This window comes from Primulina eburnea, chromosome 1 (genome assembly GCF_022965805.1).
Source record: "Primulina eburnea isolate SZY01 chromosome 1, ASM2296580v1, whole genome shotgun sequence".
Lineage (NCBI taxonomy): Eukaryota > Viridiplantae > Streptophyta > Magnoliopsida > Lamiales > Gesneriaceae > Primulina > Primulina eburnea.
The window spans coordinates 63,415,235-63,429,766 of NC_133101.1; the positions used below are offsets into that span (position 1 = coordinate 63,415,235).

Genomic DNA, 14,532 nt, shown 5'->3' on the forward strand with positions numbered 1-14,532 from the left:
AAAGATATATTGATCGACTCACACATCTAAATTATTGAATTTGATCATATATAAGGTATTGAAAACAAGGTATGGAGAAGCAAGTCCGTGATATTTACTGCGAACATGTAAACGATGAAGATGACGAAGCATTTCTTGAGTGCATGGTTGCATGTGGATCCCATGTCCTCCGATCTGTTTTGATGGCTTCTATCCAACTCGACTTATTCGATATCATCGGAAAGTCCGGTGATGGGGCTCTTGTATCGGCTTTTGAGATCGCTTCTCAGCTTCAAACGCGTAATGTTGAGGGAGCATCCGGCGTGCTCGACTCCATGCTTCGGGTGCTGGTCACTCAATCTTTCCTTACTTGTTCGACTATTGATCATGCTTCTACAACTGAATTACGTTATGGACTTGCGCCAAAAGGAAAGTTCTTTGTTTCAGATGAGAGGGGGGTCTCATTGGTACAGCTTTATGCCCTAGCATGCCAATGGGAATCAAGCAATCCGTCGTAAGTGATGTTTATTGTTCTCGTTTTGAAGGCTATGTTTTGCAAATTAACCTTCTTCGGCTCTTTGTTTTGTTTTGTCTATTTTTCCCACTAAAACATTAAACCTAAATAGCCATAAACAAGAACATGTTGATTGATCTCTTGCAGCATTGGATTAAAAGATGCGGTTCTCCAAGGTGGATTTCTTTTGGAAAATGCCCAGACGGTTTTTGAACTCTTAGCCTCAAATCCTGAGTCCAACAAGATATTCAACGACGCAATGGGATGTGTGTCTACTCCAACTATGAAACAGATTCTTAAAGTATACAATGGTTTCGAGGGATTGCACACAATAGTGGACGTGGGTGGTGGTAACGGTGCAACTCTAAATATGATTATTTCTAAGCACACTTCGATTAGTGGCATTAACTTGGATTCTCCAGAAGTCATACGAACTGCCCCAATCTCTAAAGGTATATATATCTAAGCATTAATGATTTTCTTTTCCTGTTAAAATTTATTAGTTATCATCTGATAAAAATATCAGTTAGTTTGTCTTTTTCTTTTTCCGATTGATTGTTTTCAATTAATGCCTCATATCCATGCATTAATATTAATCGTGTGGCGGAGCGACTTTGTGTCGGACCAAACCACACTATCCGATCAAAAAAATCGAATGATTTAGATTCGAGGAAATAATTTCAAATTACTTTATGTTCTTAGGAATTTGAAATCTGTTGAAATAATATATTTTAATATGGAAAAAGTAATAGTTGAATATTTGAATGTTGAAAATAAGAGTTGTAAAGTTAGAAATTTGTGTGTGATGATGTAGGTAATGATGTATTTTATTTTTGGATTATGTGTAATGAAACTCTATAAATAGATCTCTCATTTGTGAAGAAAATCACAATTGAGTAGAGAGAAAAATATTATAAAGTGTGTAGTTTGGTAAATTTTGAGAGTTTGAGATTTTTACTTTTTACCATAAATTTTTACTTTTTCACAACACGTTATCAGCACGAAGCTCTAAAAGTCCTACATACTATTCCAAGCTCCAAACAGAAGAAAAAGGTAACAAAAGTAATAATATTTATTTTACTGTTATTTATTTATTGTGTATTTATTTAATATACAATATAATGTTATTATTAGAAATAATAAAAATAAATTTTTCATAAAACTTGTTATAAATCCTGGGAGGATGTTAAGACGACATCCCACACTCCCGGTAAGGGATATGACAAGTATAAAAGCCTATACGGTTTTTAAACAAAAAGTAATAATATTTATTTTACTGTTATTTATTTATTGTGTATTTATTTAATATACAATATAATGTTATTATTAGAAATAATAAAAATAAATTTTCATAAACTTGTTATAAATCCTGGGAGGACGTTAAGACGACATCCCACACTCCCGGTAAGGGATACGACAAGTATAAAAGCCTATAAGGTTTTTAAACAAAATAAATTATGACACTCATTATAATATTATGATATGATATACATAATTATTTAAACATGTCTAATATTATATACATCATATTATTACCATAAAATTATACAAATACATACATTTATTTTTTGTACACCAACGGTCATAAACGGTAACAAACGGCTAGTTTTTGCCCTATAAATATCATCTCACAAACACATTCAATCACTCCAACTTTCTCTTCTTCTCTAAAAATTATTCATCATCAAATTTTTCGAAGAAAAAAGAAGATGGCTTTCTCAAGGATATTTTTAATTATTTTGGTTATCATACTCACGAGTCTTGTATTTATCGGAGAATATCCTCCTCGTGCGTTTTCTTTATTTTTACAAATACTTGTACTTGTTGTTTATCCGTTACTTTGTATTGCAATATTTATTAACTAATAAAATGCATCGTAATTTTTTTTAGTACCACCATGTCAAATTTAACAAAGCTCGAATTTATTGCGCTCGACATCACGGGAAAGAATTATATGCCATGGACTCTAGATGTAGAAATGCATCTTGAGTCATTGGGTCTAAGCGAGACCATTAAAGAAAATGACATATGCACGTCACAAGAAAAGGCAAGAGCCATGATATTTTTGCGTCGACATCTCGACGATGGATTGAAATGTGAATATCTGACTGAAAAAAATCCCATGGCTTTGTGGAAGGGATTAAAAGAAAGATTTGAACATATAAGGGAAGTTATACTTCCGACCGCCCGGGATGAATGGAACACACTGAGATTCCAAGATTTTAAAAAAGTCAGTGATTACAATTCGGCGATGTATAGAATAATCTCGCAATTAAAATTTTGTGGACATGAGGTCACAGAATCTGAGATGCTTGAAAAAACATTTTCCACATTTCATGCATCAAATATTACTCTACAGCAACAATATAGAGTACGTGGATTTGCGAGATATTCTGAGCTCATCGCCTGTCTTCTTGTGGCAGAAAAGAACAACGAGCTATTAATGAGAAATCATCAGTCCCGACCCACTGGATCAACAGCATTTCCAGAAGTAAATGCTGTAAGTAAAAATGAATTTATACCTGGAAACCAAAATCAATTTCAAAGACAAGGTTTTGGTCGAGGTCGAGGTCGAGGTCGTGGACGTGGACGTGGACGTGGACGTGGAATTGGTCGTGGTCGTGGACGCGGCCGTGGTTTTGAAAATAATAGAGATAGTTATAACTCATCTCAAAAGAGCGTCCCAAACCATCCACAGAAAAGACATCATGAGAATACAAGTGTTAATGAGAATCACTCAAAAAGATATGAAAGTTCTTGTTACAGATGTGGTACTCCAGGACATTGGTCCAAAGTTTGTCGAGCCCCTGAGCACCTTTGTAAACTTTATAAAGAATCATTAAAGGGGAAAGAAAAGGAGACCAACTTCACTGAACGCAGTGACCGTTTGAGTGATTCAACTCATCTTGATGCTGGTGATTTTATGAATGATTTCTCTGGAAATGATCAACATGTTGGTGGGATAGAAATGAACAATTTTGATGCTGCAGATTTTCTCAATGATTTTTCTGAAAATGAACAATATAGTGGTAGAATATAAATGTACAATAATTTGTTTTTCATGTATTCATATAATAATGTTTTATTGTACAATTATGATATGTGTTATATTTATATATGTATTGTCAGTAATTTTATTTCATTGCATATTTTTTTGAAGTTCAAATATGGAAAATGCTATGAGCAAAGCTGAAGTTTGCATACCCGATAGTGGTACAACGCACACTATCCTCCGAGAGAAAAGATATTTCTTGGAACTAAAACCAACAAAAACAACGGTGAACACAATATCAGGTCCATGTAGACTTGATTAAAGGATGTGGTAAAGCACAATTTTTGTTACCTAATGGTACAAAATTTTTGATCAATGATGCTTTATATTCACCACAATCGAAAAGAAATTTGTTGAGTTTTAATGATATATATTCCCATGGGTATGATACTCAAACAATGAATGAAGGGAATGAGAAATATATGTGTCTTATCACATATAAATCAGGAAAGAAATATGTGATTGAAAAACTATCAATGCTCCCTACTGGATTGCATTATACACATATAAGTCCCATTGAATCAAACATGGTAGTTGATAATTCCTCGATATTAACCAATTGGCATGATCGATTGGGACATCCTGGTTCAACAATGATGCGAAGAATTATAGAAAATACACATGGTCATCCACTGAAAGACCAGAAGATCTTTCAGAATAATAAGTTTCAATGTAAAGCATGTTCTCTTGGAAAACTTATTATAAGACCATCACAAGTCAAAATCCAAACTGAATCACCAATGTTTCTTGAACGTATTCAGGGTGATATTTGTGGACCAATCCATCCACCATGTGGACCATTCAGATACTTTATGGTATTGATTGATGCCTCCAGCAGATGGTCACATGTATGTTTATTGTCAACTCGAAATGTTGCATTTGCAAGATTACTTGCTCAAATAATAAAATTGAGGAATCAATTTCCCGATTATACAATCAAGAAAATTAGACTTGATAATGCTGGTGAATTTACTTCCCAGACTTTCAATGATTATTGTATGTCTATGGGAATCATTGTTGAGCATCCTGTTGCTCATGTACATACACAGAATGGATTGGCTGAATCATTGATTAAACGTCTGCAAATGATTGCTAGACCAATGATTATGAAAACAAAGCTCCCTATTTCTATATGGGGACATGCAATTTTACACGCTGCTTCATTAATTCGCATCAGACCAAGTGCATATAATAAATACTCCCCATTGCAGCTTGCATTTGGTAAAGAACCAGACATTTCTCATCTGAGAATTTTTGGATGTATGGTGTATGTGCCTATTGCACCACCACAACGAAAGAAAATGGGACCTCAAAGAAAGGTTGGAATTTATATCGGTTATGATAGTCCATCAATCATTCGATATCTTGAACCTCAGACAGGAGATGTGTTCACAGCACGTTTTGCTGATTGTCATTTTAATGAGGAAATCTTCCCAATGTTAGGGGGAGAACAAAAACATACCGAAAAAGAAATTACATGGTATGTATCATCATTGTTACATCTGGATCCAAGAACAAAACAATGTGAAAAAGATGTACAACAAATTGCACACTTGCAAAGAATAGCAAATCAAATACCAGATGCATTTGCAGACACAAAAGGGGTAACTAAATCATATATACATGCTGCAAATGCCCCTGCTCGAATTGAAATTCCAAAGAAACAAATGGAAGATACTCATGATGTCATTAAACGCCTGAAGCGTGGAAGGCCAGTCGGTTCCAAGGATAAAAATCCTCGAAAAAGAAAATTCATAGAGAAACAGGATGATCACAAAATAGAGAATGTTGTTCCTGAAGAAACACATGATGATGAAAATGTTCTGTCAGAACCACAAACTGACGAGAATCATGAAATCTCTATCAATTACATTAATACTGGAAAAATATGGAACCGAAAAGATATAGATGAAATTGATGATATATTTTCTTATAATGTGGCAATCGACATCATAAATGATAATGAAGATCATGAACCAAAATCTTTTGGTGAATGTAAAAATCGGCAGGACTGGATAAAATGGAAAGAAGCCATCCAGGTTGAATTGGATTCGCTAAATAAACGTAATGTTTTTGGACCTATAGTCCTTACACCTGAAGGTGTAAAACCTGTTGGATACAAATGGGTTTTTTATTCGAAAGCGAAATGAGAAAAATGAAATAGTAAGATATAAAGCTCGACTTGTTGCACAGGGTTTTTCTCAAAGGCCTGGAATTGATTATGAAGAAACGTATTCTCCTGTGATGGATGCAATTACGTTTCGGTATTTGATTAGCTTGGCGGTATCTGAAAATTTAGAAATGCGTCTTATGGATGTTGTTACAGCTTACTTATATGGATCACTTGATAGTAATATATATATGAAAATCCCTGAAGGATTTAAGATGCCTGAAGCACAAAGTTCAAAACTCAGGGAATGTTATTCTGTGAAATTACAAAGATCGTTATATGGGTTAAAGCAATCAGGTCGAATGTGGTATAATCGACTAAGTGATCACTTGATGAAAAAGGGATATGTAAATAATTCAATATGCCCTTGTGTTTTCATTAAGAAAACAACATCCGGATGCGTAATTATTGCTGTATATGTTGATGATTTAAACATCATTGGAACGAATAAGGAAATTCAAGAAGTTGTGTCATACTTGAAGGAAGAATTTGAAATGAAGGATCTTGGAAAAACCAAGTATTGTCTGGGTTTACAAATTGAACAAAAAGAATGTGGAATGTTTGTTCAGACAAATTATACAGAAAAGATCCTTAAACGTTTTAATATGGATAAAGCAAATCCTTTAAGTACTCCAATGGTTGTTAGATCATTAAACATAGAAAAGGATCCATTCCGTCCATGTGAAGATGATGAAGATATTCTTGGTCCAGAAGTACCATATCTAAGTGCCATCGGTGCCCTTATGTACCTTACAAATTGTACAAGGCCTGATATATCTTTTGCCGTGAATCTGTTGGCAAGATTTAGCTCATATCCAACAAAGAGACACTGGAACGGAATTAAACATATATTCCGTTATCTACGAGGAACGACAGACTTGGGACTTTTGTATTCAAAAGATGCTAATCCAAGTATAATTGGTTATGCCGATGCTGGATACTTATCTGATCCACACAAGGCACGTTCCCAAACTGGATATGTATTTACTCGTGGAGGCACTGCAATATCTTGGCGTTCACAGAAACAAACGCTCGTAACAACTTCATCAAATCATGCCGAGATTATTGCACTACATGAAGCAAGTCGTGAATGTGTGTGGTTAAAATCAATGACCCAACATATCCAAATTTCATGCGGATTATCATTTGATGAGAAGCATGTGATACTATATGAAGATAATGCTGCATGTGTTGCTCAAATGAAAGAAGGATACATAAAAAGCGACAGAACTAAACATATTCCTCCTAAGTTCTTCGCATTCACCAAGGAGCTTGAGAAGAATAAATGTATTGATGTTCGTCACATTCAATCAAGTGAAAACTCATCAGATCTCTTCACAAAGGCACTACCTACGTCAATATTCAGAAAGCACATATATAATATTGGGATGCGCAATCTACGAAATTTGTGAAGAGTTGTTCGTGTCAACATGAGGGGGAGTTCACGTGACTGCACTCTTTTTCCCTTACTATGGTTTTTATCCCAATGGGTTTTTCCTAGTAAGGTTTTTAACGAGGCAGTACAAAACACGTAATGAAGACATCATCGTATCATGATCATCATCACAAGGGGGAGTGTTGAAATAATATATTTTAATATGGAAAAAATAATAGTTGAATATTTGAATGTTGAAAATAAGAGTTGTAAAGTTAGAAATTTGTGTGTGATGATGTAGGTAATGATGTATTTTATTTTTGGATTATGTGTAATGAAACTCTATAAATAGATCTCTCATTTGTGAAGAAAATCACAATTGAGTAGAGAGAAAAATATTATAAAGTGTGTAGTTTGGTAAATTTTGAGAGTTTGAGATTTTTACTTTTTACCATAAATTTTTACTTTTTCACAACAAAATCTATATTATTATTATTATTATATATATACAAAAAAATTTAAAATGTAAAAAGAGGGATTTCAAGAATATGATCATTAGTTATATAATTGTATGTTAATATGCAGGAGTGAAACACGTCAGCGGAGATATGTTCGTTGAAGTGCCAAAGGGAGATGCAATTATATTGAAGGTACTGCAATATTTATTTAATTATTTACGTACTGTGGCTTTAGTTATTTAAATAAAGTATATATACATGTATATATAGGCGATCGATGAGTTGATTATATATATTCTCATATATATATATATATATATATATATATATATATATATATAGTAATACTTTGATAATTTAATTTTGGCATGCATGCAGTCAGTGCTGCACGATTGGGTTGCTGAACGATGTGTGGAACTTCTGAAAAATTGCTACAAAGCATTGCCAAAGAAAGGAAAGGTGATCGTCATAGAATATATTCTTCCTGATCAAATCCCACAAACTGATGTTTATTCACGATATGTGTCTCTGCTGAACGTCATCATGCTATCAATGAATGGAAAAGAAAGAACCAAGGGCGAGTATGAGGCCATGGCGACGCAAGCCGGATTTGCCGAGTTCAAGGTTGTTTGTCGTGCCTACGGATCATGGGTTATGGAACTTGTTAAACTCTAAGTGCATGCATGTATGATCGATCATCTGTTGAATTATTTATAAATTATGAGATAATAAACTGATGGATGATCAGGTTTCCAGTTTCATGCATGTGCTTTTATATATTCTGCAGTATCACTCTAGAACTACCATGTCGTTAAAACTCAATAAATTGAAACATTATACAAATGATTTGTTATCTTTTCAATATTTAGTTAATTACAAAACCTCAAATTAATAATAGCTATGTTAGGCGAGAAAATAGAAGAAATGTCGCTAAATATAAATGCAAACATATATATTTTGAACAAACGTAAAAGAAAATGTAACATAAATAATTGGGATGCAGAGAATATTAATTAATTAGAACATCAACATTTGACGTTAACTTTTTATCCCAAAAATCCAAATATTTGAAAGGGAAAAATAATAATGGATATGCTCCGGATCAAACGACCTTTACGTGGGGTCGTGGCATGAATGTGGTAAGCAAGGTCATGGCATTTATAGCTTCAGAAACAGCGATACCAAATGTGGCGAATCTCCGGTGGCAATATTAAGACTCCACTCCGTCCCTCCCCTTCGGCTGATGCAGTCCTTCGAGCAGTTCAGGTGAGACGGAGCCCCAATTCATAATGCTTGAGAGCAATAATTGGCTTTGTTGTATCGTGCGGCTGCCCATACGGCACCGCGACTTAAATGTAGCATTTGGACTAGTAGCTAGTAAACTTCTCATGGACACATGAGTATGAAACCAGCCGTGATCTGATCTTCCAAACAAGGTTCTGGTATTATGTTTTATGTTCTAAGGTTGAATGCCATGAGACAGGTACTAAAATTAAAAGGCATTTTCAAATATAAACTGAAAATTAAAATTTGAAGAACTGGTTCATCCAAAATATAAATAAATTAGAATGAAAATTTTCTATGGAACTGAACAACATAAAAAAATGCAACTGAACAGTTTCTCCACGATGGGTTTTTTCTTTTTTTACCATATTCTTTTCATTGACGTCGATGACTTTACCATTTGTTTGGTTGACAGTGAATACCAGCACGAAAGCCTTCCGTGTATGCTGTGTTCTTGAATATCGTCTGCAATAATGAAAAAAAAGAAGGTAATAGCTTTAACGAAGTCTATTTTGAGGTTGCGGAAATTCCAACAAAACCAAAAAAACCAGAACCAGAACAGAAACTTCAGAGGCTATAAGTTTTGTGTCACGGCGAGGATTTAGTTTGAACATAAAAGGAGAACTTGCAAGAAAATACGATATCATCCGTGATTTTAGAAAAATTTATACTTACAGAAATGAACTTCAACTGAGCACCGAGTTGTTTTCTCATATGGTTTGATATTGTAACAGAAAGTTGTTCCTGATCCTTCTCTGTCTGCTGTTTAATCTGTTGGGTAAAATTAAATGAGATTGAAAGCCATGCCTAAGAGGTAATAGGCACATTGTTTATAATAGATACAAACCCCGGAAATAGATATGGACACAGTCTTCTCCAAGATTTCCTCGACAAATTTGTCGGGGTCTGCAAAAGCTATCGGCGAATTCGCAGCAGCACGTGATTTCTCCTTTCCGGTGCATCAAATGATTTTACAGCTTTTGGTATTAATCAAAGATATGCACATTAATTCGAGTTCAATCCATCATAAAACACTATGATTTTCACATGGAGTAATTAGAAAAAAAAAGTATTTCCTTCTTACAAACTTAAAATAAATTGATTGCTTATTCTCTATGATTTTCACACCCCTGTAACTACAGTTGGCTTGCTATTCACAGAGACGGGGATCTTTTCATGGCCTTGAGAGGATGCTTTGTTCTCTGGAGGATCGGGCAAGACAGTTGCACCCGACGGAACAAGACCAGCTAAATCTGGTGGTTGATCCTTCCCTACTGTAGGATCCGCCTGCAAAATCACCACAGCAATTTAAAAAAATAAAGCCATTATATATGCCTCAAAGGTTATTATCTAACGATTTGCAGACATCGACGAATCACGAAGCATTTTTAATTTACCTCCAGGTCAACATACGCCGGTAATTTTCCAATTGAATTAAGAAACTTGTCAAGATCGTGTAAATTAAGAGCTGGAATCAGAAATGTTACATGATAAACAAAACAGTGATAAAACAATGGAATAGAATTGAGGGTTAAGGTCCTGAAAAAATTAGTGGATTAATTAATTTGAACAGTTTCTTTAAATTGACATGCTATGGGCTGGCGAAAACCACTTTATCATTTTCATATTCTGTGTCTCATTTTGCTATCTGGAAGTAAAGTCAATAATTATTTAGGTATCACTCACGATCAGAAGAAACCACTTGCAATCACTAACAGATGATTCAACAAATAGCTTGAACTCTGAACTCCAATGCACACAACTTCATTAAACACAAAGAAAAAAGTGAAACTGCGGCATAGATATCACTAACACCCGAGGCCCCTAAGCTCAAGAAACAGTGAGACACCGTCATGGCTCTTAGGGTTACACCAAGAGACAGCCCTTTGGTGAAGCCTGGCCAAGGCACATGCAAAAGTCTCGAGGTATTCTTTAGTGCACCTTAGACAGAAGGATGGTGAGTCCTTACTCAAAGCCAATTGTAATAATCATCCGCATTTGGCTATACATAAACAAATACATCTTTGTTTGTCAAGCACATACTAGGTGTAGAATGGCTATTTTCTTCATAAACCAAACTCTAAAAACTCACTTAATTCACCTGACTTCTATAAACAGCACTTCTCACTTGTGTTTTTAAGAAATATAAGAGAAGAATCCGTAGAGAGAGAGAATATGATAGCTAACAACAAACGTACTACATGAGCCATGCTAGTAAACTCACATATAAATATAATGAAGCAGTGAAACCACACAAAAAAAAGCTCATGTTAGGTCATATTTATTGTAATTCTATGTAAAAATGTTAAATTGCTCACCGATTGACATATCGTTAGACAATGGATGAAAGAAATAGTATTCCTGAGTTTTCAGTCTTTGATCTAATAACAACGAAACATTCCTACACAAAATTCAGAATAAAATGTGAGCAAAATATAGCCTCGTAACAGTATGCAAAAAACATCATAAAAATACACTGCATTGGCATGAGGGCAGGAGAAAAGATATACCTAGCTGATTCATTCACAAGTGAAAATGGAGTTACACAACCTAGAGGCACCTTAAAAATAAATTAGCAAAATGTGTCAAGAAGCAAAAAACAAATTAGCAAGGAAACTCGTAAACTACATAATTTATTCTTCAAACATGTACATACCTGAATTATTTCTGTAAGGGCTTCTTCAGGAGCCATTCTTAGACCTCCTTTCCCAAGACCAAGCCTCTGAGACAAAACTGTTACCTCCAGTGGTTGAAACAAAATTAGGTATAGCAGAAGACAAATTTTAGGTTATAACTAAAAAAATTACAGTGTTCCACGCCTCTAAGTCATAACTGTTTAACGAAAGAGAGCATTATTCTTTTAGTGTTCAAACATGTATTATGAATTCACAGAAGTGTAAGAAATGAACATGACACTGCCAGCGAACAGAAAACTAAAAGAAAATCCAATTAATAAGATCATTGATGCCATCAACTTTGAAAGGTGATGCGTACCTTTCAGATCTACTTTTGTCTCTGCCAAAGCTGAAACAATGTAAAATCTTTGTTTTTTATCCTGTCATATAACAAAAAGCATCATATGTCCAGGAAAATAAACAAGAGGAAGCAATGAGCATTCATACAAACATGGATTATTTTACCTTCAAGAATAAATTTTTGGTCAATGCACCGTTCATGTGACCAACATACTTTGCCTGATACAAAAAAGAAAGGTTGCTTTAACCATGGTATATGAGACACACGTAGCTCCCACATTCATTTACCTGCGCTTCAACTGTCAAAACAACAGGATGCTCATGCTGGGAAAATTCTATTTCATGTTCCTGAAAATAAATTAACACAAAGGTTATTATAAAATTTAACAATAGATAGATGTGATTAAAATTATATCTTGAATAACTGATTCAAGTTCCATAAATGGTTTCTATATTCCACTCCCTGATTGACAAATATGGCGAGTTCTTGAAACTAAAACAGCCAACAAGCTATGAGTTGTCTCACATTGTCCAAATACTCGAACAAGAATAAAAAAAATTAACCTTTTCCTTTCCTAGAAAGCAAAACAGAACAAACAGTATAAATACCATTAAAAATCGAACGTTTGACACATAATTCCCACTCGTTTAGGAAAAGTTCGACACGTTTAAATCATTATATCAAAATGACTCATTTAGGCCAAATAATTACATCTTCACTTCGTTTTTCCATGATTATATGACTCCCTTTTAAACATTCCAGGATTTATTTCTGCTACAAAAGAATTGCAATAAGCAAAACCAAACACTTCTCAAACAAGAGAGTTTTCAAAAACTTTATGCATCGGCTAAAAAAAAGTAAACTTTTCCCCCATATCCTCCCACTTATCCATCGAAAGCCTCAGTCTTGAAGCGAACAAAGTGAAGAAAGGTATGTTATCCTCAAATTACAATAAAACTCATTCACAAATCAGCAAACAACGAACATTCTTTTCAAACCTATCAATCTATTATCCCATTTAGGTCCACTAATACTCATAATCACTCGAATCCCAGATGCGAAACCATTCATCTCGTCCATTATGTGCTCATATAAGAACCTAGAAGAAAATATACATAAATTCCAAAAAATAAAATAAAACAACCTGCAAAAGAGACAGGAGCTGCTCCTTCGTGTGACCCATTTTCTGTGTATCAAATGCGTAGATAATTTTAGGACCCAGGTGTGTTGTAGCGGCGGCGCATTGCCAATTGGGTTACAGTAGTGCGTTTCAGACGAAAGCGTGGCGCAGTGAGAGACGTGGGACATACAAGGTTCACTTTTCACCCAACCTCACATTTTCCCAACAAATTATAGAATCACACTTTTAATAAAAGTGTTAAGTATGTATAATTTTTTAAAACCACTGTTTTAATTTTTAACAATTATATCATATGTTAAGTGATATATTATCATACTAGTTTTTTTTAGGTACGTGATATTGGATAATCGGATGTTGTGAATTTGTAATATGAACAATAAAAATTAATACAAATAAATAATTTACATAAAGAATTGATATTTACTCTTCATTTCTTGTTATTTGTACTTTTTTATGAATAAATTTGACATATATTTTACACACGAAATTGAGCGTGGAAAACATAAAAAAGAGCGTAATTATCATTATTAATTAATTATGAATTATTAGGTATACTTATTAAAGGTGGGTTGAACAATTAGTAATCATTGTTTCCACCACACAAAATAGCTACAAATGCTAATATTTTCTTAACCTTGGAAAATATGAAGATGTAAATATGTAAGTACTATATATTTACCAGCATCGCCAACTTAAAATATTTTCATAGAATAAATGAAAAGTAAAAAAAAAATCTTATTTGGAAAACAAACCCAAACACGCATCAAGTTTTTTCATAATAGATCTCTTGTGAGACGATCTCAATGATCTTTATCTGTGGGACAGGTCAACCCTACCGATATTCACAATAAAAAACAATACTTTTAGCATAAAAAGTAATACTTTTTTCATGGATGAACCAAATAATCGATATTCACAATAAAAAGTAATATTCTTAGCATAACAAATAATATTTTTTCATGGATAAGATTCGTCTCACAAAATACGACTCGTGAGACCGTCTCACACAAGTTTTTGCCTAATATTTTTATTATTTTTTCTTTGTTTTTATTCGATAAATTATATTTTTTACTAATTGTGTATTAAATGGATTATGTTTGTTAATAATTTTGTATTAAAAAATTATAATTATTACTTAAAATGGAATTGCATTATTATGTTTTTTTAGTAACATTTTTTTGTTAATAATGAATTAAATGGATTCTATTTTTTAATAATTGTGTGTTAAATAATATTATTATTGGCTTACCGAGCTTAGCGATATTTTTATATTATATAATTTTTTATTTTAGTACATTATATTTCTATTATTTTTATATTATATAGATTATATTTTTTAATATTTTTTGTTAAATAATTATATTATTGGATTAAAAAATATATTTCTTTATCATAATTACATCCATATCACTTATAAATCAGTTTTAACATTTTTCTAACCCCGGTCATCTCTTTGATAGAGACGATATTTCCCGTTAAGATCTTACGTAACTCTTTTACGGTTAACGTATCCAATCAGATCAAGTGACACAACGTTATAAGGTTGACAGGCAAGAAATTTCCAAAATCTAACTCATCCGAGT

The 14,532-nt window shown here is 33.5% G+C and overlaps 2 protein-coding genes and 1 long non-coding RNA gene across 4 annotated transcripts; 2 read left to right on the forward strand and 1 right to left on the reverse strand.

The window, feature by feature from the left end:
* Nucleotides 1-34: 34 nt before the first annotated feature.
* Nucleotides 35-8,274, forward strand: LOC140813946 (caffeic acid 3-O-methyltransferase-like). Its single transcript, XM_073172776.1, has 4 exons — nucleotides 35-493; nucleotides 641-945; nucleotides 7,676-7,740; nucleotides 7,927-8,274. The coding sequence occupies exons 1-4, from the start codon at nucleotides 72-74 to the stop codon at nucleotides 8,221-8,223; spliced, it is 1,089 nt and encodes a 362-aa protein (XP_073028877.1). The 5' UTR covers nucleotides 35-71; the 3' UTR covers nucleotides 8,224-8,274.
* A 246-nt stretch (nucleotides 8,275-8,520) lies between these two features.
* On the forward strand, nucleotides 8,521-9,296 carry LOC140840105 (uncharacterized). Its single transcript, XR_012119857.1, has 2 exons — nucleotides 8,521-8,665; nucleotides 8,697-9,296. It is a non-coding gene; the product is annotated as an uncharacterized lncRNA (long non-coding RNA).
* LOC140840095 (uncharacterized) lies at nucleotides 9,036-13,127 on the reverse strand. Of its 2 annotated transcripts, XM_073207207.1 has the most exons (12): nucleotides 12,953-13,127; nucleotides 12,096-12,155; nucleotides 11,973-12,026; nucleotides 11,827-11,887; nucleotides 11,489-11,565; nucleotides 11,343-11,392; nucleotides 11,151-11,233; nucleotides 10,230-10,300; nucleotides 9,963-10,119; nucleotides 9,680-9,809; nucleotides 9,508-9,603; nucleotides 9,036-9,297 (listed from the first exon to the last, which is right to left on the reverse strand). In XM_073207207.1, the coding sequence occupies exons 1-10, from the start codon at nucleotides 12,989-12,991 to the stop codon at nucleotides 9,748-9,750; spliced, it is 714 nt and encodes a 237-aa protein (XP_073063308.1). In that variant the 5' UTR covers nucleotides 12,992-13,127; the 3' UTR covers nucleotides 9,036-9,297; nucleotides 9,508-9,603; nucleotides 9,680-9,747. The 2 variants fall into 2 exon arrangements, with proteins under 2 accessions (XP_073063308.1, XP_073063318.1); XM_073207217.1 differs by lacking the exons at nucleotides 9,036-9,297; nucleotides 9,508-9,603; nucleotides 9,680-9,809 and having other exon boundaries at nucleotides 9,905-10,119.
* Between the last annotated feature and the right edge of the window lie 1,405 nt (nucleotides 13,128-14,532).

What these genes read in the sequence shown, in the direction of transcription:
- LOC140813946 (XM_073172776.1), top strand. Translation starts at nt 72, where the DNA reads ATGGAGAAGCAAGTCCGTGATATTTACTGCGAACATGTAAACGATGAA. An exon ending in AACTGCCCCAATCTCTAAAG is followed by an intron (nt 946 to 7,675) that starts GTATATATATCT and finishes GTTAATATGCAG; the next exon opens with GAGTGAAACACGTCAGCGGA. An exon ending in GAGATGCAATTATATTGAAG is followed by an intron (nt 7,741 to 7,926) that starts GTACTGCAATAT and finishes GCATGCATGCAG; the next exon opens with TCAGTGCTGCACGATTGGGT.
- LOC140840095 (XM_073207207.1), bottom strand. Translation starts at nt 12,991, where the DNA reads ATGGGTCACACGAAGGAGCAGCTCCTGTCTCTTTTGCAG. An exon ending in CCAAAAATTTATTCTTGAAG is followed by an intron (nt 11,888 to 11,972) that starts GTAAAATAATCC and finishes GTTATATGACAG; the next exon opens with GATAAAAAACAAAGATTTTA. An exon ending in CCCTTACAGAAATAATTCAG is followed by an intron (nt 11,393 to 11,488) that starts GTATGTACATGT and finishes TTTATTTTTAAG; the next exon opens with GTGCCTCTAGGTTGTGTAAC.